General features: G+C 36.7%; 1 protein-coding gene across 3 annotated transcripts; it reads left to right on the top strand.

Annotated features, from left to right (window-relative positions):
* Positions 1-1,807: 1,807 nt before the first annotated feature.
* On the top strand, positions 1,808-14,220 carry LOC107774667 (vacuolar protein sorting-associated protein 51 homolog). Of its 3 annotated transcripts, none has more exons than XM_075237899.1 (19): positions 1,808-2,166; positions 3,268-3,407; positions 3,700-3,754; positions 3,892-3,999; positions 5,456-5,554; positions 5,674-5,727; positions 5,967-6,044; positions 7,211-7,348; positions 7,975-8,041; positions 9,735-9,808; positions 9,912-9,978; positions 10,522-10,640; positions 11,459-11,725; positions 11,811-11,924; positions 12,601-12,672; positions 12,779-12,829; positions 13,026-13,256; positions 13,335-13,511; positions 13,750-14,220. In XM_075237899.1, the coding sequence occupies exons 1-19, from the start codon at positions 1,984-1,986 to the stop codon at positions 13,864-13,866; spliced, it is 2,211 nt and encodes a 736-aa protein (XP_075094000.1). In that variant the 5' UTR covers positions 1,808-1,983; the 3' UTR covers positions 13,867-14,220. The 3 variants fall into 3 exon arrangements, with proteins under 3 accessions (XP_075094000.1, XP_075093999.1, XP_075094001.1); XM_075237898.1 differs by having other exon boundaries at positions 1,809-2,166; positions 5,650-5,727; XM_075237900.1 differs by lacking the exon at positions 1,808-2,166 and having other exon boundaries at positions 3,322-3,407; positions 5,479-5,554; positions 5,650-5,727.
* The last annotated feature ends 10,785 nt before the right edge of the window (positions 14,221-25,005 follow it).

The following is a 25,005-nucleotide window of genomic DNA, read 5'->3' as shown; positions in this document are numbered from 1 at the left end:
TTTTGCGTTTGACTTGGATGAGACCTTGTGGATTGGACTATCGGAGTTTAAGAAATGGGTTTTTGTTTGTTATTCAGATTATTGAGCCGATTATTAATTTTAGAATTATATTGAAAAGTTTGAGTTTCCAGAAACTTACCAGAATTTGCATCGAACATTTTTACGTGTATCTTTTGTGATTTTTATTCAGGATGGTTTGCAATTTCTGCTTCACTACTTTGTGCCTACATGGGTTTTTTATTTGGTTTCCTTCTTCGTGGGAAGGTTACCGTCATCCATTCGTCCTTATCTTCTTTAGGACTACGCGTTTCAGAGCATTTTTGGACTTATTGTGATGGTGTTTTCCTTTCTTGCGTGTAATTGTAAGATTTAAAGGTGTGGCCAATTTTGTCACAACTTTTGCACAAGGTTCATTCCCTTTCATAGATCACTGCCTGTTTGTAGTCTCTGGTAATGACTAATATTTCCACCGAAATTTCAAGTGGAACCTGTATACATATGCGGGCATACCTCACTTTAGAGTGGAGGATGTGCAAGTATCAATTTTAAGTAATTTGCCAAGATTTCGACCTACCTTTTCCAGAATTTCTTTATCATAGAATTCTATTGGCAACTGTAGTAGGCGAATCCATGTGGCAGTGGAAAATAGTGTAGCTTCCTGTGGAACGAATTTTGGTTCCCATTTACGTACTAATAGGAAGTTCTCAGAGATAAACCATGGACCCAGGTGTAGTGCCTTAGCCGTGTTTTCCTCTAAACTAATCTTGACTATGAAGAAGTCCCAACCTAAATCAATCAAGATTAACTGTTCAGAAGGTTTTCAGAGGTGAGATAGCTTAGATCGGAAGTAATAGTGGGACATTCTATGACCAACGACCTTTATGATTACTGAAAATCGCCATGGATGGTATAGACGTTTCTTGTCTTCCTGGGATAAGGCTATTGGACCATCAACTACTTTGCCCCTATCATCTTTACTGTTTGAGGGGAGTTCCTCTTCATAATACTCGGCTTGGCTTGTTGCTTATTTATCTAGTAACATTTCTTTGTAGGAGTGCATTGTGGTTTCTTGCACGTCCATTTGGTTAATTTTATCTGGTGGTTCCGGTGGGATAATTGGCGGTGTTTGTATCCATAATAGATATTATAGAGGGAGGTGAGAGATTCTCTCTCTAGCTAAAAAAAATAGTACCACGGAGTATGGAGTGAGTTATATACTTAGAAGAATAGAAAAGACAGGAAAGAAAAATGTGTAACCTACAAAAATTGAAACATGTAAATATATTTTATGTTTAGTTTGATTTGATTTATATGTTTAACAAACAATTTGGTAAGGGTTGATTTTTTTAAATGTAAAAAATCAAATTAAAGAAAAACAAAATACTCATTTTAAGTTTCTTCTCTTTAACTGAAACTAAATTAAAGAACAACTCTCAAAATACACGTGGACACAAGGAATAATTAAAGAATTATTTCATGCATTTTTTGTCAATTTTTTTGAAAAAAATAACAATGTTTTATTTCAAAGTTCAAAACAAAAATAAGAATATTAAAATTCCACAACTTCAAATTTTAAGTTTATATACTACTATTTTGAAAACAAAACTAAATAGCGTGCTTCGGCAAGCTCCAAAATACACTTATTTTGAAAAAAATAGTTTTGGAGAATAATAATTTGTACTTGATTAATATCTTATTTTACTTTTTTAACTTCTGAAAGCACATTATTATGCCATTAAAATATTTTTTTTACAAGCTTGGACAAATACCTAACTCTGTAAAATAAGCAATTGTTAAATTAAAAAACATAATCACTTTTGGCTTCCTTGGCCAAACAGGCTATAAACATGCAATCGGATCACAATGATCAGATTTAGCATCAATTCACAGGGAGTTCTCAGTCGAATTAGTTAGCAGACGAAGAACACTGCCATAGCGTTTGAAAGAATTCACTGTCAAATTCTGAAAGATTTGAAAGAAAAAATGGGGGAAGACGATGTGCCGCTGGACGATAAATCAAAGAGAATGAGAGACCTGTTATCAAGCTTCTATTCTCCTGATCATCCTAATTCTAATTCAATGTCGCCCAAAGCTACGTCCCGATTCGCTACATTGGATACCATCAACACCACCCCATTCGACGCCGATCAATACATGAACCTTCTTGTATGTCTCTCATCCTTCGCATTGTTTTTCCCAATAATACTCTGTACGTTCCATTTTATATGATTGTTAATGAGTTTAAGATTGTAACTTGACGTATGCATTATGTTAGTGGTAATGGATGAAAATATTAAAGTAAAAGAATATATTACCCCTATTAATATAGAATATCTAAGAACATCCCAAACTGGAAGAGTGATATATAAATTTTAATGGAGGGAGTAATATGAGAGATGTTTTTTTTATGGTGACACATTTCTCCATTGTCTGTATTCTATTTGTGTAATCACAATGGTATAATTCCCTATACTACTATGTTTATGATCCCATGTAGAGTCCACTATATTATGATTCACAATACGTCTTTCTTTCGATGCACCAGGCTTCTGAAATGGAAGGGTGTCATACAAATAGGAACGGAGTAAGTACTACGAGAGGTGGTTTATGGTGACCCATTTTAGGTAGTATGTATCCCCTTTTTGTAATAGCAGGGTTAGAGTTCTCCGTACTACTTTGTGAGCATGTTATGATCTCATGTCGAGTCCATTTATCGCGATTCACAGTATGCCTTTAGTTGTACTAATCTGCCAAAATGAATGAGTGCCATATAAATTTGAATGGAAGGAGTAATGTGAAAGGTGGTTTGTACTGACCCTAATCACTATGGTATAGTTCCCTGTACTACTATGCGACCATGTTATGAGCCAATGTTTAATCCCTTTATTACGATTCACAAGAAGTCTTTCAATGTACCTATCTGCATCTAAGTGTAGCATACATGTAACCTTATCCAAAAAAGAAAAAAGGAAAAAGAAAAAAGGAAAAGAAAAGAAAGAGAATGTAAAATATATGTTTGGAAATAAAACTGTTGTAACTCTTTAAAGAAATGACATAAAACTTTATGTGAGAGCATGATTATTTTCCTTAACTTAATGTGCTCTTCTGAAAGACTTCCGGCGTAACATATGAAATGCTTATGCTATATTTTATCAGAGAGATTGTCACTAGTCTTTTTCTTTGTCCAGGAGTTAGCTATTCTCTTAATGATACCATCGTCCTTGAAAGGATGATTGACTAGATAATGTGATTTTTCTGCATATATAGGTGCAGAAGTCCAATTTGGAAGGTTTGCTTCAGAGGCATGTTGAAATGGCTGCTGAGATTAAGAATCTTGATACTGACCTGCAGATGTTGGTATATGAAAATTACAACAAGTTTGTAAGTGCCACAGACGCTATTAAAAGGTAAACCTTTTCTTTGGAAGTAGCTTTAAGATGTGAGCTATTTCATCATGTTAGTGGCAGATACTTGGGTACAATTGCAGCTGAATTCTAACTTAGTGCGTCGAGCTTTTTATGACATTATCGGCTGTGCCATGGTTCCTGAATAATTGAGAAGAAATAAGTAGCTTCGTCAGTTTCTTGCGTTGTTATGCTATCCTCAGATCGGATGTTGATATCACGATTGGCAGGGTTTTATTTTTTGTATTCTCTTTTGGCATGTTGGTGCAGAAGTTATTTAATGATTGCTTTTCAGGATGAATAACAATATTGTTGGCATGGAAACAAATATGGAACAGCTGCTTGAAAAGGTTTTTATTTTCTTTCTTTCCTTTCTTTTAATCGTCCAAAGAATTATTTGCTTTATTTGGTTTTACTTTTGACCCAGGAAATAAAAGATGAAAAGGAATTGTGTGTGAAGTATTAGATTTCTTTCAATTGTTTGCAGATAATGTCCGTTCAATCTAGAAGTGATGGGGTTAATACTTCTCTTTTTGAGAAGAGAGAACACATTGAGAAATTGCATCGGACCCGCAATCTTCTACGAAAAGTTCAGGTACTAAAGTGAGGTATTAAGCTTGAAGATTTGATTTGATGCATCTCTAGGGGTGTTCATATAGCACTCTTCAGAACTAAATGAATCTTGCTCTTTCTGAATATGGAAAAAAGAAGAAGCCATTTCGATTTCTACCCTCCTGATTTACGAGCTGGTTAATTATCGGATGTTTATGATTAAAGTAAGGGCATGATGGTGATTGGCAGCGAATCTGTATGTTAGTGTCCCACATTGGTTGAAAGAATTGAATGTTGTCTTCTCGTATGCTCATGGACAATCCTCAATTCCTCACTCCATGAGCTAGCTTGTCAGTTGAGTTAGACCAAGCCCATCTTTTTAACGTGGTATTAGAGCCAACCCATCTACATTGTTGTGTTTCCCAATGTTGGGCTCACATTTTTTTAAATAATATTTTTCATTACATAGGGGATAGGGAAGGGGAAGGGGGAAGGGGTGGCGAGAATCGTACGCACCCTGATTGTATGGAAGATTTTTCTATGTTCCACTTGTCCAGACTTGGGCATGCCGCATATTGGGGGGGGGATCGTACCCGCACCGATTGTATGGAAAATTTCCCTAAATTCCAGTTGTCCAGACCTGTGCATGCCGCATGGGTGGGTGGGTGGGGGGGGGGGGTGTTCCCACATTAGTTGAGGAAATGTGCTCCTTATATGGTCTTGAACAATTCTCACCCCATGAACTAGCTTTTGGAGTTGAGTTAGGCTCAAAGTCCATTTTTCTTAACATTGTAATTAGATTAAGATATTAATTGAAGAACAAAGGAATAAGCCATTTCGTACCCTGATGAAAAGTGGAACAAAATAGTCAGCCATTTCATATTTACCGCCTGATCTTTGGAGCTGGTTAATTGTTCATTCTATGTGATGACATGATTGTATGACGGGCATGAGAAGGTGATTGCCAATGAAAAGATTGACGAAGTTGTAAACTATACCTGATGTTAATGGAAATACAAAATACTCTCTCGGATCTTATTTTATATGACTCTATTTGACCGGAGTATAAAGGGCAGCCCGGTGCACTAAGCTCCCGCTATGTGCGGGGTCCGGGGAGTATAAGATGTTAAATTCACTTAGTTATTCTATTAGTATTAGTACAATGGAAGAAACAATAAGTTTGAGAGAAATTATCATATCACAATTAACATTTGTATAGTGAAATGTACTTGAATTCTTATTAGTTGTGAAAGGTGTATAGAAATAGTATGGTGTCAAATGTGTTGTGGCATCCCAAAATTTAAAGAATGTCATATAAATTGGGATGGAGAGAGTGCATTATTATTTGGCAGCAGAATAGACTTTTGATTCAGTCTCATCATATCACTTTCTTTGGTGAGATAGATAAATTTCAGTTTTATGTTTATGCTGCTATAATGTAAGTATTAGTCTGGCCATGACTGAGTGACACAGATTTCCTCTTTTTTGGAAAAGAGCAGTTCATATACGATCTACCTGCTAGGTTAGCGAAGTGCATCAAATCAGAAGCCTATGCTGATGCAGTAAAATACTATACAGGAGCCATGCCCATTTTCAAGGTTTGCAGTGATCCTTGGGTCCACATCTTTATCCTTTTCATGATATCATTGCATTTAAAAATCTTAGTTTTGCTGATGTTACTTATTTGTACTAGGCTTATGGGAACTCTTCATTCCAGGACTGCAAACGAGCCTCAGAAGAAGCAATCGCTATCATTATTAAAGCCTTGCAGGTCTGTAAGTGATCCAATTTCTTGGCTGGGAGTGGCCAGTTTATTCGGTGGAGGTAGTTGTAGTGTTTGTATAATTCCCATGCACCAAGTAGATCCCTGCGACTACTTTTGAAGGAGCATAGGGTAAACATAAAGTAGGAAAAGCAATTTTCTGGACATATACCCTGCTTATTTGGTTTTACTGTTAAGAAAAAACAGTTGGACTTCATGATGCATATTACTTTTTGTTTGCTTTTCAGGGCAAGGTATTCTCGGATTCCGAATCCATACAAGCCAGGGCAGAGGCTGTTATGCTCCTTAAGCAATTAGATTTTCCGGTCTGTATCACGCCTCCTCCTTTTCCTGCCGTGTCCATCTACTTCTTGTCTTCTGGTGCATGGTTCACTTTGGTCTTGAACTAATTTGAGATGAATTCTTTGATTTTTCATAAGAATCTCCATCTCTTTCCGTAGAAGCAAAATTTGTAACTACAAAGTTCCCTCATTCCCATTTTGTGTCACAGTCACTTTACCTTTTCGAAAATTTAATTTCTTTGATTATGACATTCACAAGCATTTTACAGTATCGACAAATAAATTTTTGGGTCTGTGTCATGCCTCATCCAGTAATTAATTGTGGATGATTAACCACAATATTCAGAGGGTGATTAACCACCCTGATATTCAGAGGGTAGTGGCGTCAACATTTTACCGTTATTTATTGTGGCAGTAATAAATTAGAGAAGCCAGCCTAAAAGTATTGATTAACCACTCTTCGACACCTCAAAGGGGTAGCGTGATGCACTTAGCTCCGGTAGCATGGGATCCCGGGAAGGGCCATATCATATTGGGTCTATTGTGCGCAACTTTACCTAACAATCTAGAATTTCGGCAAGAGGTTGTTGCCACAGCTTGAACCTGTCACCTTTTGGTCACACTGTGACTACTCTTGCTGTTGCACCTATGCTCCCCTTCAGTCTTCAACACCTAAAAAATTAGAATATGCTTTCTTTGTGTAATATACCACAAATGACTGCATTTCTTTTTTTGTTTTGTCTTTTCCAAGTAAAGGTTGGAGAATGTGAAGAATGTCTCAAATAATAGTAAAGGACATATCAGAACTTCTCAATTTATTTTGAGGCCTATTACTATGGTTAGAGACTTGAGATCAGGGAAAACACAACCATTTTGTATGCCGGTCTCATAACATGGAACATGTTGCAGGCTTCTGATAAATATAAATACTCCAATGGTAAAAGGGAGAAATAAAAAGAAGAGTAAACTCGCCCAGGTTCGGTCTTCAAGCTAGTGGGGACAGCTTGAGAATAACTATCCAAGTTTGTGTAAATATAAAGATTGAGGGCCATAAAATTAAGTGCATCCCTCTAGATTTAACAACTCTGCTATCCTATAATCTTCAAACGTGCAGTGCAATAAAGTGGATTGGAAGTTCAAACGTCTTGTTGTTGTGACTTTGCCTTTGGAATTATATGTCTATGTTGCAGGTTAATAATTTGAAGGTGCAACTCTTTGGAAAGTTAGAAGAGTTCCTTGTGGATCTCCATCTAGAATCTAAGGAAATAAGACATTCTTCATCAGACCTTGGTGGGATTCCGTTATCGCCTTCTTCTTGTGCTCATGAGGTATGTCAAAGCAATATAACTAATATTCTTGGAATTTTTCCACTTTAAACCTATCAAAAGAAAAAGAGAAGGAATGTAAGATAAAGAGTGCGTTTAGTACTTAAAAGAGAACTTCTAACATCTATAAACAATTAATAAACTTCATCTGGCATGACCGTCACATTTGTATGAAAGAGAATACACGTCACTGAGAGAGACGGCATCTGCTCATGCCGCTATCACATATTTCCGCTCAAAAAAAGAAATGTTATGTTTCTTTCAGCGTGTGTCAATACCAAAGAAAACAGATATGGTAGCTTAAATATGCTTCTGCCAGAAACCTTTGGAGTATCACTTATTTTTCTCCTTTCCAGTTCTCGTACTGTACTTGATAAATTGTCCTCTTTACAACTTTAGGCTTCCATTCGTGAATTTGCTGAGGCTGTCCGCGCTTATCGAGTTATTTTCCCTAATTCCGAACAACAGCTCTTTAGACTTGCAAAAAACTTAGCTACAAAGTATGGGTGCACTTCTCTTTTCCTCCACTTTGCTTCGTGGCTGAAATTGATCTTGCTTTCTGGATATTGTTTGTGCATAAATTTCTATATCTGAACAGTATAACAGAGCAACTCTGTTGAAAACTTTAGGCACTTGAAGCCACACAACAGCACATCAAGAAGCAGCTCGCTTCAGCAGACCTTGTCACCATGTTGCGTAAGTTCCAGTCGCCATTACTTCATCGTCACATTTAGTGTTGGTCTTTACTTTGTTTTCCATGTTAGATGCTTCTCTTCCGCCTTTCTCCAGGGATTCATAGCCATCATTATCTTTCACCATTTGCCATCTGCTATTTATGTAGCACTTGAGAAAAACACATCATTTCAACTCGCTCTATGCTTGGTTAGGTTTAGCCATATAGGACAGCAGGCTGAAGGTTTTAAATTCTCGATATCCTTCTTTGCTTTTTGTCAAAAAACGAACCGTTGTTGCTTTTCTCATATTACCATAAATGATACTGCCTTACAGGCCATCTTATGATCTTCCAACTTGCAAGGCAGCTCAGTCCTATTTGACGTGTACTTGTTATTATTGTTCTATCTTAGGCAAAGTCCTGTCCACTTGTCATCTCAGAAGGAGAATGATGTTTATGCAAGCTTTGTGCTCAAGAGCTCTTCTGGAAATGTTGATCCATACATGGCTGAAACACAATGTCTCTAGGGAGGATATTGTCTTCTTTTTCTTGGTTAATTTCATGCATGGTCACTAAACTTTATATGTTGTATCAGTAAAGTCACAAACTAATTTTTGTCTCATTAAAGTCACTGAACTATGTGTTAGTTGCGCAGAAAATACAATTTACTGAAGTATTTTTTGTGACTTTACTGATACAACAGGTAAAACTTAGTGACCATGTGTGAAATTACCTGGGGTTTGGTTGTTGGGATTGGAAATATTATCATATGCTAATGCAGAAGGACAATAAGAGAAGCTAATACCAAGAGGGACACACACTCATATTTTGAAGAGTTTGTGATTATCCTTTTTAGTTGATACTTTCTGTGTTTCTCACTTGATTTTGAGGATCATTTAAGCCTCAATTAACTCTTGATTCTTTTAGTCGGTTTTGTCTTATGCAAGTATTTAGCTTTTCAACTGTCACAAAAAAAAATTCTAGTGAAATGCTACTGTAACCTAGCTATTCAGTTTTGTCGAAGGTGTGCTTGCACCCCAAAGTGTGGTGCAATGCAAGATAGGGTCTTGCCTTAGCTTAGGTGGTGTTCAGCAAAGATGCCAAGGTGTTACAGGGTGCGCCTCAGCAAACCCTGTCAACGGCTACTTTTTTTGAAAGGTCAAAGTTTTATCAGGCTCATGTTCATGAAAAGGCAACACTAAACTATAAATATAGCCAAGAAAGCGAGTTCTTGATTGATTAAGAACATTGTGGATGAATATGATTGTAATTACTAAATAAGGTATATGTAATAAAAAATTTAGTACAAGAAAATCAGTCCACAAATCTTTATTTGTCCCCCTAAAAAATAATCTGAATCAGAATGCATCTTTGCATTTACATCAGAAATTTAAGGTGGTTTCCGAATTTGATTGACTCGGTTTTTAACTTCATTTATTTCTCTTAATTACAGTCTTCCAGTTCTTCTACCCTTATAATTGTTGTTTGTTCGCATGGTTATTGAGTGACATGCGTGTGTGTGTATAACTATTAGTTTTTCTTTATTCTGGACCTTTATTCACTGACTGTGCTTTATTTAAGCTTTGCACTCAAAACCTTCTACACCTCGCTTTTCTACCTTTGTCTTTGATCGCACTGGCTCTTTGTAGACACCACTTATGCACGTAGTGACTGCTAATTGATGCAAATTGTTCTTTTACACATATTTTTCCTCAGGGGTAATTTGGACAAATGTGCTTCTGATGGATGAAGTGCTGCCAGAGGCTGGTCTGCGTGATTTTACATTTGAGGTTGCTTATAATAGAAATGAACGTTATAGATTCATCTTGTTCGGCTGGGTCTGTTGTTACAGTAATGGGTTTGGTATATCTGATAACCCCTGTGTGGTTTCAGGCTGCTCATGTTGCTATCAAACAATATTTTGCTTGCAGATTTGGTCATCTTCTGCTAGATATTTCAGGTATATCTTTTTAAACTGGCACTGCTGGATAAAAAATCTAAAACTTGACTCATACTAAATATGTTAGGTTTTAGGTTTAAGAGTTATACCGGCATCTTTAAGAAGGATGTGTAAAATGGAAAACTATTAATTTGCACAAAGTAATCCAGAACCTCATTATTTCTTCTTAGATAGCTACTCTGTCCTATATTGAATCTTGTGAATCGTGATGTGATTTAGCAAAGTTTATTAAGAAGATAACTAAAAATAATAGATTATCATAAGTCTTTCAGAGGATAAAAACTGTTGAATATTCTTCAAAAAAAGTCTGAGGTCCATCTTATATGTTGTATCGTCTCAGATTCAGAACTTAATGCACAATTTATGACTATCTTTTTCTTCCTTTTTTTTATATTATTTGGGTTATTCCAAAATCTTAACTGCCCTTAGATGGTAAATAAGTTCTATCAAAGAAAATGACCTTTAATACGAAACCACTTATTTGACATGAGCTCTAAATTAGTCCGAGTTTGACTGTCGCTTTACTTTCTTTTAAATTGGCAGGTACTCTTGTAAAAGTCCATGATAATCAAAAGGGTGTAATTGAAGAAGAGTATCCTTTGCAGGCTGCCCTTGAGATCAGCAAAAATGCATTAGTTCAAGGCAGCATGGATGCCTTACTGGTAAAAAGTAGTTCTGTGGCTTTATATGAATTAAGAAGTTATCGTGAATCTCTGTATCAAAAAATTCATAAGTTGGTTCAAAGATCAAAGCTGCTGACCTTTTAGTTTTCAGTGGGACTGGTTCTTAAAGTAGTTGGTTTCTGATGATTGGTTTCGTTCCCTAGCCTCCATATTTCTTTTCTTTCACCATTTGATTCTACCCAGAGAATGGTTTAAGTAAGAATTGTAGAAAACATGTGGAATTGATAGATCAAAGAGGATTTCCGCCAAACCTGTGAATGGAGCTAAAGTGTTGGTGAATCCCTTGGGAACTAAACTGATTTTTATTTACAAGGTATAGGTAAGAATCATGTACCAGTAACACCGAGTGAGTTCTTTTTCACGTGGATTATTCTGTGATATGCATCTAGAGCTTCTTGAATAGTGGAGTACTGTGAACCAAAGTCTTTTACTGATGAAGTTATGTTACTACATGAAATGAGGGTGCATTAAAATTTTCTGCCGCTATAACTACTGACCTACTTCGGTCTTTGCTGTTATAAAGGGTCATTCTAAGTTTGATCTCAAGTAACAGACAAACAGTTTTTATTATGCCAAAATTGTCAGGAAGGTGACTCAACTGAACAAAAGACTTGTTGCGAAAATTACTGAGCATACCTCCGATTTTTATTTTTTTTGAAAAAAGCTATAAGATCAGAAAGTAGAAATGGGTAAAACTAGCACCTTGATTTCAGATACACTCTATCAGAGTGCAGCTTCTAGATTTCCAGTCAATTGTGTATTTTATTGTACTTTTACTTTGATTTTTCATATAACAGGATTTCCGTCGACTTCTTGATGAGAACTTGGAAGTGCTATCAGCGTTGACAGACTTGATCATTGATTGGGTGCAAGAAGGATTTCAGGAATTCTTCAGGAAGCTTAGTGATCAATTTCTCGTGCTTTCGCGAAAGAAATATTCAGCTAATCAGGACCTTATCTTTTGGGAGGGAATGCAGGGTGATAAAGTACTTCCTGGGCTTGTTCTTTTGCTGGCTCAACTCTCTGTTTTTATTGAGCAAAATGCCATTACCAGAATTAGTGAGGCAAGGAGTTGTCTAATCATTGCCTCAGTATAGTTCCCTTATCTGCCCCATCTAAATGAGCTTTTTGAATTTTTCAAATTTTCAGGAAATATCTCCTTTTTCTGGCAGTGGGTATCGGGGCCATGACAATGGTCCAGCTTTTGTTCCTGCAGAAATTTGTCGTATCTTTCAATCAGCTGGTGAAGAACTCTTGCAGCATGTATGTATCTGAATTCTGAACATTTTCGTACTTCTACAAACATCTCACTGTTATTTGTTTTACTGGTTGACTTTGCCAGAGGTGTATGGATTAATTTATTTGATCTATAGAGGAAGTTTACCATGTCTAGTCTTTGCTGTTTTCATGCTTGTATTTAGTAGCTTTGATACCCATTTAGGCCTTCGATGATAAACTTATGCCATATAAAAGGAAAACTGCCAGTCTTTTATTGGGACGGAGAGGTTATTGCAGTATACAAAAACAGCATTTCCTTTGTTTTTGTTTTTCTGATAAGTTGCAAAACCGTTATTCTTATTTCATTGGATTAATCACAAAAACAATATTTTTTTTGTTTCGGATTTATAAATTTTTTTCTGGGAATCAATTTTATGTCTAGCCTGCAAACTTTGTCAGTCATTTCCATTTAAATTGCTATTCTCCATTTTATTGTGAAAATTGGAGCATCTGAATCATTGAGCATACGATGCTAAATTTTTCTTATGAATTATGTTATTCATATTAAGGAAAATGAAGCTTGTGATATTTGTTTTATTTCCTTCGTTGGTAGATAGCTAATAGAGTTTAATCTTTTTTTTTTAATTTATAAATTTGAATTTAATTAGAGTTTAATTAAAAAAAAACTGAGTTTTAATTCTATTTCAATCTCCTGTTTCAGTATATAAGCTTGAAAACACGGAAGATACTGATTCTGTTGAAGAAGAGGTTTATAACCCCCAATTGGGTTAAGGTAAGCAGACATGGTCAGCTAGCACTAATCACTTGTAAGCGCATTACGATGATGGCTTGTGCTAATTTTTGCCCTACCTTCCTATTTCTATTCCCTCTTTGTATAGCATAAAGAGCCCAGGGAAGTTCATATGTTCATTGATCTGCTTCTCCAAGAGGTAAGTTCTGCGCGTTTCGTCTTCTCTTCCTGTTCCAAGATCAGGTTTTTGTAATAGGATATTGAAGCACAGAGGAGTGAAAAGTAGCACCTTTTAACTTATTTGACATACACTATAGTTTCTTCTCCAATAATAGTCAATATGACAATAGTTTAGTTGAAAACTTAACCTTTTTCCTGTTTGATCTCATTTCCAGCTGGATACAATCCTTAATGAAGTAAAGCAAATATTGCCTGAAGGGCTCCACCGTAAGCATCGGCGTACAGACAGCAACGGGAGTAATACATCTTCTCGTAGTAATCCATTGAGAGATGATAAATTGGTACGTTCAAATACCCAAAAGGCCAGGAGTCAGCTTCTTGAGTCCCATTTAGCAAAATTGTTCAAGCAGAAGATGGAAATTTTTACTAAAGTTGAACACACACAGGTTTGGTTCTAGTGTTTCTAACTCAAAAACCTGCACTAATTTTGGAAATCAATGAAATAAGGATCACGTCATGTGCAGGAATCCGTCATAACTACTATTATAAAACTTTTCTTGAAGAGTTTACAAGAATTTGTCCGACTTCAGACTTTTAACCGAAGTGGATTTCAACAAATTCAGTTGGACATTCATTTTCTTAAGACCACTCTTAAGGATACTGCTGAAGATGAAGCTGCAGTTGATTTTTTGCTTGATGAGGTAAAGACGGAATCTCCTAATACTTAACAGCTACTCTGTCAATGACTTGTACCTGTTTTGCCTTCTTTAGTGACCATCCCATCCTAGCTCCCTTCCCGACCTCTCCCCCCCCGTATATTTGACTTTGTAAATTGTAGTATAAATCATCCAGTTGCTTGTCACTGCATATACTGGAAGTAGCATGCTCCAACCGTTTTTATCTAGCAACAAATGATAAAGGGTGTTTCTTGCTGAACAGGTGATTGTTGCTGCTGCTGAACGCTGTCTTGATCCCATTCCTTTGGAACCTGCTATCGTAGACAGGCTTACCCAAGCAAAGTTGGCAAAAAATTCTGAACAGAGTCCTACTTCATAATAATGTGGGGGGCCTGGGAGCTCAAATGCATCGTGCCGCGACTGATGACCTTGCTGTAATCAGAAAGCATGCACCTGATGCTAAGTACATATTGGAAGGAACATCCACCCTGCTTTGAAGTTTTTGCGGGTAGAGTTGAATTCAAGATTTAAAGTTAAATGGGTTCAGAATGGATATGATCTGTCATATCTTTACATTTTTTATTTTTTTTAAATATTTGTATAAGTGATTCGAGCAGAAGATAGTGGTTTTAGTTGAACCCCAAAATTTGCTCTAGATTTGCCTCTATTTACAGGCAACATGGCGTATACATCTCTTTTATAGAGAATAGAAGCATTGCCAATTTGCCAGTCAGCTCTGGTTCTTTGACGAATCACGTTGCAACTGAGTTTATGTGCATCACTAATTTGTTGAGGAGCCGGCTATTAACGTGGTTGCAGAATTTTCCAAATGGAAGTAGGCGTAGAGTGAATTTCGAAATTTGTAAATTCATTTTATTTAATCAGTTAATCAATGAGTCATTTGTTTTGTTTAATCCCTAAATTCCAATTTAACTGGCTAGGTTGACTTTCACTATCAACATTGCCAAATTTAACCATCAAATTATTATTAACATCTTTAGTCTTTTTGCAGCAAGAAGTTAAATCGTATTCTATACTTCCCCTGTTAAGACTTTCAAATTTTTTGTCTTAATTCAGACATCAATTACTCGTTTTAAAAAAAAATACGTAATTAGAACCTAGATTAAAAAAAAGGATTAGTATAAATCACAACTTGTTATAACAAGATATTTAAATATATATTATGAAAAAAATTGTTTGAATAACTAAATAATAATGTTATATGAAGAGGAAGATGTGGAGTGATACTTTTGTTATCGTTTAATAATTGGCCCCTACTGCAACGAAATTGGTCAAAGTGATAACCATCAAATTACACTTAATGTATGACAAATGGACTAATTAAATTGGTTTGAGTTAGGGTGGGCATTCGGGCTTGGTTTGAGTTAGGGTGGGCATTCGGGCTGCTCGGATTGCATATAAAAATTTCGGTTTGGATTTTCGATTTTCGGATTGAAGAAAGAAAAAATGACCCTCTATAGTCCCTGAAAATTTTCTTAACCCATATTTTCCCCCATAGACCTGAAATAGCCATTAGGCCTGATTTAATGACAAATTATAGCCACTATTCCCAATGCACTTCTTTCCTTTTCGGTCTCCTACTCCCTTCTCTCTCTCTCTCTTCTCATCTTCTCCCTTCTTCAATCTTCTTCAATCTACCAATGACTTCCATGTTTCCCTCTCTTCTTATCTTTTCCCTTCTTCATTCCCTCCTTTTTTTTCTTTTTTCTTTTCTTCTCCTATAGCGACATCAACATATATCTTTTTAAAACTTCTCTTTTTTTCTTTGAGATCTCCTCCTCCTTTACTTAGATGCAAAAATATCTACCTTCTTTGAGTAATTTCCGGCAAAAGCCTAGCGGTGGTTGCCGCTTTCTTCGCTTTTTGTCCACTTTCAGATATAATATTGCATGATATTTTTTCGGAAGAATTTTGCAAGAAGATGAAAAATGGAGAAAATAAACGACCGGAGAAAAGTTTTTTTCCGGCCAAGTTCACTATCCTCCATTACTGTCAGTGCTCCTTTATTTATACATTGTGTAATCAGTGTATAATAATGGTATAATATGCTGTATAATCAGTATGTATATATTTTACACTAATGATACATTTATTATACACGTATTATACAAAACTGGACATGACAGATTAAAATGGCTACATCGAGTGTTGAGAATATTGTATATAATGTGTATATATTATGTATGCACATTTATATGAAAGGTGTATCTACACTTATATAGTACATGTACACTTTTTATACAAATTCAATGTTGATATAATTTAGTATATAAAATATATAATAGTATACATATACATTTATTATACACGTATTATACAAAACTGGGCGTGAAAGATTACAGTGACTACATTAAGTGTTAAGAATATTGTATATAATGTGTATATATTATATATGCATATTTATATGAAAGGTGTATCTACACTTATATAATACATATACATTTTTTTATACAAATTCAATATTCATATAATTTTGTATATAAAGTATATAGTGTATATATGCAGTGCACATAGAATTTATAATTGTATATAAAGTAAATAATTAATATATCTTCTATATATAAACTGTATAATTTTTCTCTCGCAAATACTCAATCTTTCTTTCTTTTCCTCTTTTAGATCTTATTTCTTTAAGTTCAATTTGTCTGTTTATACTGCATTTTATTTTTTCTTCTTCTCACTCCCCCACCCCCACCCTCTTTTAGTCCTTAATTCTTTAGGTTTGGTGGTGGAATTGGGGTGGATGAGGCTGGTTCAGGAGTGCGTGAGTCTACTTGTTGATGATCTATCATTTTTGGGGTGTGGGGTAGGGCAGTGCGGTGGCAGCAGTGCGTGGAGGTGGTAGCGGCGGCGGTGCAATAGTGGCAGGGCGATGGTGGAGCTTTTTTGTGTGGATGTATGATAGATGGTAGAAAATAAAAGATAGATGTGGTGGGTTTGGTGGAATTTGGGTTGACCATTCTAATATCTTTTAGACTACTAAATGTATCTGCAATTTTGTGGCTACCAAATGATATAAGTTTGCAGCGAGTGGCTACAAATGAATTTTGCTCTTGAAGAAATGACAATCCAAATCCAATCCAAATAAGTTCGAATTGGATCGGACTTTTTAAGTTCTGTTTCAGATTAATGGGTTTGGATATTTTGGATTTTCGGTTTTGAGCTTATAAGTTGAGATGTCTCTTCATTTTACAAAAATGAGTATCCAAATGAAGTACTCGTGTTAAATTGCTGGAAAAGTTTCTCATTCTCACCACATCACCCAAATGAGTATTCAAGTAATGAAATTATTATCAAAACAATACAATAGAAACATTAATACGGCCGATAAAATACCTGTCATAAATATAAGTGCACACTTTAGAAAGAGAAACTCTCCCTTCTCTCTAAGAATACCTACATGGACATAACTACTACATCGCCAATTATACCAACGGAACCAGCAGACAAAAATAACCAAATGGATGTGGATGAAACAACAACACACTACAAGGATCAAAGATGATAAAGAAAAAAGTATTGAAGGCTCAATTGCCCTTTCACAAGAAGATAAGAAACGCCTATACCAACCATGGCCCTTCTCAGTAATCATAAGGGTCTTTGCTCATAGAATGTTTCACTGTTACCTTCGATCTAAACTGATTGACCTATGAAAACCATCCGAAAAGTTAATTTTGATTGACTTAGGATGGTACTTCTTCATTGTCAAATTTGTTTTAGAGGAAAATAGCTAAGGCACTACACCTAGGGCCATGGTTCGTCATTGGGAATTTCCTATCAATGCGTAAATGGGAACCAAAATTCGTCCCATAAGATGTTACATTATCTTCATGACCGTATGGATTTGCTGATCCCAACTACCAACAAAATTCTATGACAAAGAAATACTGGAAAAAGTTGGTAGAAAACTTGGTAAACTACTCAAAATCGACTCATGCACACCATCCACGTTGAGAGGAAGGTATGCACGCATCTGTATCCAAGTACCACTTGAAAACCCGGTGAAAACATCAGTAGTCATTAGTGATCACAAGCAAGCAGTGATTTATGAATGTGAAGGTACGTTATGTACAACGTGTGAAAGAATTGGCCACACAATAAAAAATTACAAATTCAAAAATTTTCAACCATCACTGTCACAAGAAGCCCCTGAAAATCCGGGAATACACACCAAAGAGGGTGAGGACGATGGATGGAAGACAGTCACTTTCCCTATCTAAAGAAACCAAGCTAACAACCTATGAAGGGAAGGAACAACGGAAACGAAAGCGATCAGCATCATGCACAAAAAACACAAAAGATCCAGGTAAAAATATTCGATGCAAACTCTGGTAAGTTTCTCGAAACCAAAACTTTTCAATATAATCCTAAGCCAGTAATATGCAGTCCAAGAATTACAATAGGTCAGTGGACCTGTGAATAAAAAAAATATCATCCCCCACTCCCCAACAGCCCATCACACGAGGCCCCAGTTCAAGTACAATGCCAAACGTAAAGCGGGATCGAGGCCCAATGAAGCTGATATCGAAAAATTAGTTGGGCCTGTTAATGATGCCTACCATGAGGCCCTCATCAATAGCCCAACCCTAGACCTATACCCAACTAGCGATGAGGCCTTGGGCTACCACGCCACTACCCAATCAACCAATGGGGTCCATACCCAATTGGAACCACCCAACCCAAATAATTACCTCTACCCAAATACCTACGTGCCCCCTACACCCCTCCTATCGGAGTACTCTAATGGGAAAAACTCACCATACTCCATAAACACTCAAGTGCCTCACCTGAGAATCCTCTCAATCTCATGTGACATGAAACCTTCCGTCCACTCCAACAGATACCACATTAATTTCAAATCCAACTCTCCAGATGCAATAACCGATGACATTTTAACTGATCTAGATTTGACACCAAACGACGCTATTACGAGTCGACTCCTTAACATAACCCTCACCCTTACCCGAGGAGGTAAAACAAAACAAAAAAAAATAAAAAATGGAAAAAACCCATCCGTCACCCACTATTGTGACGTATCTTCCATTGTCACCGAACCAGTCACTGGCATCGTGGTTGGAAGTGTCACTTCAAGGATAAGGCCCAGCCTACAATTTCACCATAGGAAATCAACCAGTAACCCTAATTGTCCAAAACCCTGCACATTTGGAGAGGGTAACGGTGGAGGCCCTAAATAGGGCATTGGCAGCCTTTGGCCCAAGCCTGTGGCAGGTGATGACAAGCAATGGCAACATGCAACCCAGTCAGGATCCATCATTGATCAACACCCTCATCCCCCAAGCGTTCCAATCAATCCCATTATTCCGAGACCCGGGAATGGTTGACCCATCAGCGTCTTTAGTATTTGTGACTATCGAGCCCCAATCCTATCAAACTCCATCACCTTCTGATCCAGTTGAGAAGAACCAGTCCCTGCCACTGGGAAACATTACAAAGAAAATCAACAAAGCCCTAACACTTCTGAAAAGGAAAAGCCCACCGAAAATGGAGGGAACAACCTACGACCCTCTTCGCACAGACTCTCTCTTATTGGACTCAGTCAGAGCAATCGAGTTTAATGTGGATAGCAGTGAGTTTCTTGTGTTGATGTGTCCCAGATCCCTGACCAACTGTGGTCTGAGCTTGGTCTCTCACCACAGTCAGGGTGTGACCAAACTACTCCTCAATCTGATCCCAGTTCTAAGCATGACGAGCAGGGAACCAAAAGAAATCAGTGAGGTCTCCTCGGGGAAAGGATAAGTCTCACAAAAACCAGTCCCTCAACCGCCAACCACCCTCAATGAACTACATCATATAAAGTGTTATGGGTGGAAACAACGTGGAGTTTAGGAGACACTGCCTCGACATGGTGCAACTTCACAAGCCAGCTCTACTGGTTCTGTTAGAAACTAAGATGGCTGACCATAAGAAACCGACTGAGGAGCTATACTTTAATATGCTTATCCAGTCTCCGCATTAGGGTTGTCTGGTGGGATTATTATGATGTGGAAAGAGGATTGTATCACTGTTGATGAGGTATCTACTACCCCTCATGGCATCCATGCCACGGTAAAGGTACTCCCATCCCATACTCCTTGGTTATTTTCAGCCATCTATGCTAGCAACATATTAGCTGATAGGAAATTGTTATGGGAAAGTCTTGTTACTATTTCTAAAAGCAATATTGGAACTACTTTGTAGGTGGAGACTTCAATGAAGTCTTAAAAGCTAGGGATAAGTTTGGGGGTAACCCCACTAACTCAAGCCGTAGCAACCTCTTTTTGGATTTGCCTCAATGAATGCATGCTAGTTCACTTAGGTTACAAAGGCAGTAAATACATCTGGACTAACAAAAAATACAAAAATAGGAGTAGTCTAATCTTAAAAAGGATAGATAGGTGCTTTGCTAACGACTGTTGGATTTCTCAGTACCCTGAGGCTAGTGTTAACCGTCTTCCTAGGACTCACTCAGATCATTGCTCTATTCAAATAATGCTAAAGGGGGGTTCTTTCAATAATTCGAACATACATTTCAGGTCTGAATCAACGTGGATTGGCCGACCCTCCTTCCCTAGTATCACCAATGAGGCATTCATCAATAGCTCCCCTTAATCCAATCAACTAACACCTTCAAAAATCATGTAATCCAGTGGAACAGATATACCTCTGCTAACATCTTTCACAAAAAGAGATGGATCCTGGCCAGAATTGATGGGATCCAAAAATTACCTAATTACCAGTTCAGCAACTACCTACTGAATCTGGAAAGTAATCCGAGCAGAGAACTTGACTTCATCCTCAAGAATGATGAAGACTTCTGTAAACTCAAGTCAAGGGTCAATTGGCTAACTGAAAGTGATGCCAACACTAGATTTTTCCACACCTCCACCCTCAATAGGAGAAGAAGGAACAAGATCCTGTCCCCTAAAGAGGATAGTGGAAACTGACTCTATGACCAAGGGGACATTAAGGCCTTTATAATGCACTTCTTCAGGGGCCTCTACACTTCCTCCCATACCCAAGCACCTATTTCCACTACCAGTCATCTGGACATGACCCATATCCTCTCAGACTGTCAAAGAGACATCTTGGATAGGCCCCTAGAGATAGAGAAATCAAAATAGTCATCTTATCCTTTAAACATTTCAAGGCACCTGGCCCTGATGGACTTTACCCATTCTTTTACCAAAGATACGGGAGCATTGTGGGGAATTTAGTAGTTGACTTCTGCAAGTTATGTTCCGACACACACTCCATAGATGAGACCATGAACCAAACTCTTCTTTGTCTCATCCCAAGTGTCCCCAGGACACTATGCTCAAAAACTTCAGACTAATAGGGCTTTGTAACACCATCTACAAAACCATCATTAAGATCATTGTCAATGGGATCAAGCCACTTTTCCCTGCTATAATTGGCCATAGCTATGCCAGTTTCCTATCTAATAGATTGGCCTCTGACAATTCCATAATTGTCCAAGAATACATTATCTATTTTAGGAAAATGAAAGGGAATCAAGCTCATATGATTCTCAAAATTAACTTAGAGAAAGCTTTTGACAGGCTGGAGTGGTCCTTCATTAGAGACACACTGCATGACTTCAACTTCTCACCTGGCTAACTAAGTTAATCTTATCCTGTATTAGCTCATCAAACATCTCCATCCTAGTGAATGGTGACAAAATTGATACATTCAAGCCTTCTGGGGGTATCACACAAGGGGACCCAATCTCCCATAACATGTTCATTATGTGCATGGAGAGGCTCTCCGGGTCAATTGATAAAGTTTCCCAGGATAAACAATGGCTCCATATCAGTGTCAGTAGGTCTGGCCCAAATATTTCCCATCTCTTCTTTGCTGATGACCTTACTCTGTTTGCAAAAGTAAATATTAGGAAGTGCACCACAATCCACTCTATTATGCAGTCATTCAATGAGGCTTCCAGGCAAAAGATCAACCTCACCAAGTCCAGGGTTCTCTTCTCCTCTAACACAAAGCCTGACACAATGGAATACCTCACAAATACCTTTTCAATCCAAGCTACTACATTATTTGGGAAGTACCTTGGATTCCATATGATATGTAGGAGACCCACAAGTAGTGACTTATTATTCATGTTAGACAATATGCAATCCAAACTAGCTGGTTGGAAAACAAATTGTCTAAATATGACTGGAAGAATCATCCTTGACAAAGCCTCTCTCGGCAACATCCCAAGCCATGTTATGCAATACATCAAATTGCCCACCAAGATTACAAACTAAATTGATAGAATTCAAAGAAACTTTATCTGGGCACCACTCCAAATAAGAAAAAAATCTACATGGTTAGCTGAGACAAAGTCACTAGGCAGAAGTCTCATTGTGGGTTGGGTTTGCAGAAAGCTGAGTATAAAAATAAAGCCTCCAATGCTGGTTTGGTCTGGAGGATCTGCCATAACACCTCCAGTTTATGGGCCAGAGTACTAATCTCTAAGCACTGTAACTGGAACCATACACCCACGAAACCCAATCTCCAACCTGGCAATGTATTCTCAAATGTTGGGATACATGCAACAAGGCCAATAGATGGTTTGTCCACAAGGGGACACATGGTGAGCTTCATCAATGATGCATGGATCCCAAACCAACCAGCAATTAGGGACATGATTGAGGGCCCTTTAACCCCAAATGACATAGCTACCAAAGTGGACAATATCTATAATTCTGGAAATTGGAATACCCCATCCATCTCCATAGACATCATTGAGAACATTACTAACTTGGTCAAATCAACCGTCATCTCTCTTAACTCGATCAAGAAAGACAAGCTAATATGTGGGTTGACTTCAAACGGGTCTTTCACCACCAAATCAGCCTATACCTTCCTTAACAACAATAAAAAGATTTTGTTGAAAGAGGAGGAAGGTAACTTCAATTGGATATGGAAGTTAAAAGTTCCTAACGAAATAGAAAACCTCATCTGGCTGCTTGCTTACGATAGGTTGCCCACTAGAGCTTTCCTGTAAAAAATTAGGGTTAATTGCAACCCTCAATACTGTTTTTCTCAACAATGCCTGAAATCAATGACCGCATCTTCTTTGAATGCCCCAATGCAACCTAATTCTGGCTTGGAATACTAATCAAGGGAACTACTGAAAGTCAGCAATTGAATCCCATCTTCTCAGCACAGCTTTGGCCAACAACATGGAACAAGTTAAATAAGTTATCTTTTAACAATATTATCCCTTAGGATAACATCCTTCCTTTTTTGCTTCTCGCATATCTGGCTAGCAATAAACCACAACCTTTTAAATAATAAGAAAGATAACATCTCAGCAAAAAATACCATCTCTAAATCAACAGAGTACTATATGTTGGCATATAAAGGTGTAATCAAGAAGCCATTCCATATTAGTGTTAAATGGGAGCCCCCCTTGAGGGAGCACTATAAACTCAACACGGATAGGGCTGGCAAGGGCAACCCAGGCGTTAGGGGTATTGGTGGGGTATTCCGGAATCATAATGTGGATTGGATTTTGGGGTATATCGAAAATATACCACATATCACCAACACCACGACAGAACTAAAAGCAATACTAAAGGGCTTCCAAATAGCATAACAAACTGGATGGGTTCTTCTAGACATAGCTACAAATTCAACTGAAGTAATAAAAATGCTACTCACACGCAATATAACTTATGATCCTATGATTTGTGAATGCAAGTTATTGATGCAAAGGATGGACAGGGTGGTGGTGAGACACAACTATAGGGAGCATAATAGAGTGTTGACGCACTGGCAAAGGAGGCAGCAAATTCTAATTTTTTGGGTAGAACTATCATACTAGCAGCTCCTCCGATGTTTGCAAATGATGTATTTTGGACTTGGATTTTCGGCTTTGAGCTTATAAATTGAGATATTTCTGCTTTTTACAAAAATAAATATCCAAATGAGGTACTCATGTTAAATTGCCTGAAAAGTTCCTCATTGTCACCACAATCATTCAAATGAAGTATTCAAGTAACGAAATTATTATCAAAAAATAAAATAGAGGCATTAATACAGTCGATAAGAAGTAGAAATAGTAAAACCATGTCCAAATAAAAAGTATTCACACAGTAACTTAGTAATTAATACCGAATATATGAGATAATAACTAATGGGGTAGGGTATTGAACTTATTACTATTGACATATGGATAATTGATTAAATATAAAGTATAAGAATTTCGGATTTTCGGATATCCAAAAATTCGAAGTACCAAATTCAATATTCAATCCGAAATAAAAAAAATTTAAAAATTAAATCCAAAATTCAATATGTAATCCGAAAATCCAAACAAAAAATCCAAAAAATTCGAATTTCGATTTGGATTTCGGGTTTGCCCAAACTATGCCCACCCCTAGTTTGAGTTACCTTTATAAAAATATAAAATTAGTCTTTGCTTTAATTCATTCTAGTTTCTATTTTTACAATTCATCATATTGAAGTTATCAAATGATGGTCCATCCGTATTCTATATATTAATATAAAAGAGGGATTATGAATGCCTACGTGGCACCCCTCTTAGGCTTGGAAAGACATTTATTTTTTTTGTTATTTTTTTACTTTTCTCTCTCATTTATCTACTTTAAACATCTATTTTTTCCAATGTGATCGTTCCAACACTCAAGACATACAATTCGGTTACAATTTACAATTATATTATGCTATGATTAAACTTGAATTCTTTTGCAATTCTTGCACAAATTTTAGTTATAATTCCATAATCCATTTAATTTTATTTTTCTATTCAAATTCCATACATAAATTTTCAGTTATAAAACAAGTTATCATCTTACTGAGTCTTCTTTTTACCCTTGACCCATCTTTCTTTTTTGCTCATTTTCCTCTTAAATCCTTTACTAACCAAGTCTTTCTTTCAAATTTCTTCTTCGGCCATGGTGACAAGCCATATGTTATTGATTTGTCATTTTCATCTCTCTTTGCTATCCATTTTAGTTTATTCTTATGCCAGATTTGCGTGAATAAAAACCTGGATCACTAAAAGGGAAAAAGTTTTTGAATTTTCTTCAACAATTCATTTTTCCTTTGAGGTTAATAATTTTCTTTATGAAGTTAAAATTTATATTACTGATTTTAGTGCTTTAATTTACTAATTTTGAAGTTTTCATTATCTTTGATAGTTGTCTTACTTTTGGGGATATATATAAAATATTGTGATGGAGAAATGCTCTATGAGAATTTGATTGCTTGTTAGTAGTTTTATTATAGTTTGCTTTGTTTTTGGAGCTAGATCATACAATATATTTCATTGGCATTTTAATTTATTCATGGCAATTGTGTTCGTCTCCATGAATAATTTATCGATATTGTAATTTTTTCATGATATTTTGGCCAGTTATTGTTGAGTTTATTTATATTTCATCTTTTAATTCGATGTTTTAATATTTTTTACCAAAATACCAAGCAACTTTCTTGAAACCCCTTTATGGATAAGGTATGAAGATTTGTGCAT

Source organism: Nicotiana tabacum, chromosome 19 (genome assembly GCF_000715075.1).
Source record: "Nicotiana tabacum cultivar K326 chromosome 19, ASM71507v2, whole genome shotgun sequence".
Classification (NCBI taxonomy): domain Eukaryota; kingdom Viridiplantae; phylum Streptophyta; class Magnoliopsida; order Solanales; family Solanaceae; genus Nicotiana; species Nicotiana tabacum.
The sequence above is the reverse complement of the archived record's forward strand: the minus strand, read 5'-3'. Positions and strand labels throughout refer to the sequence as shown.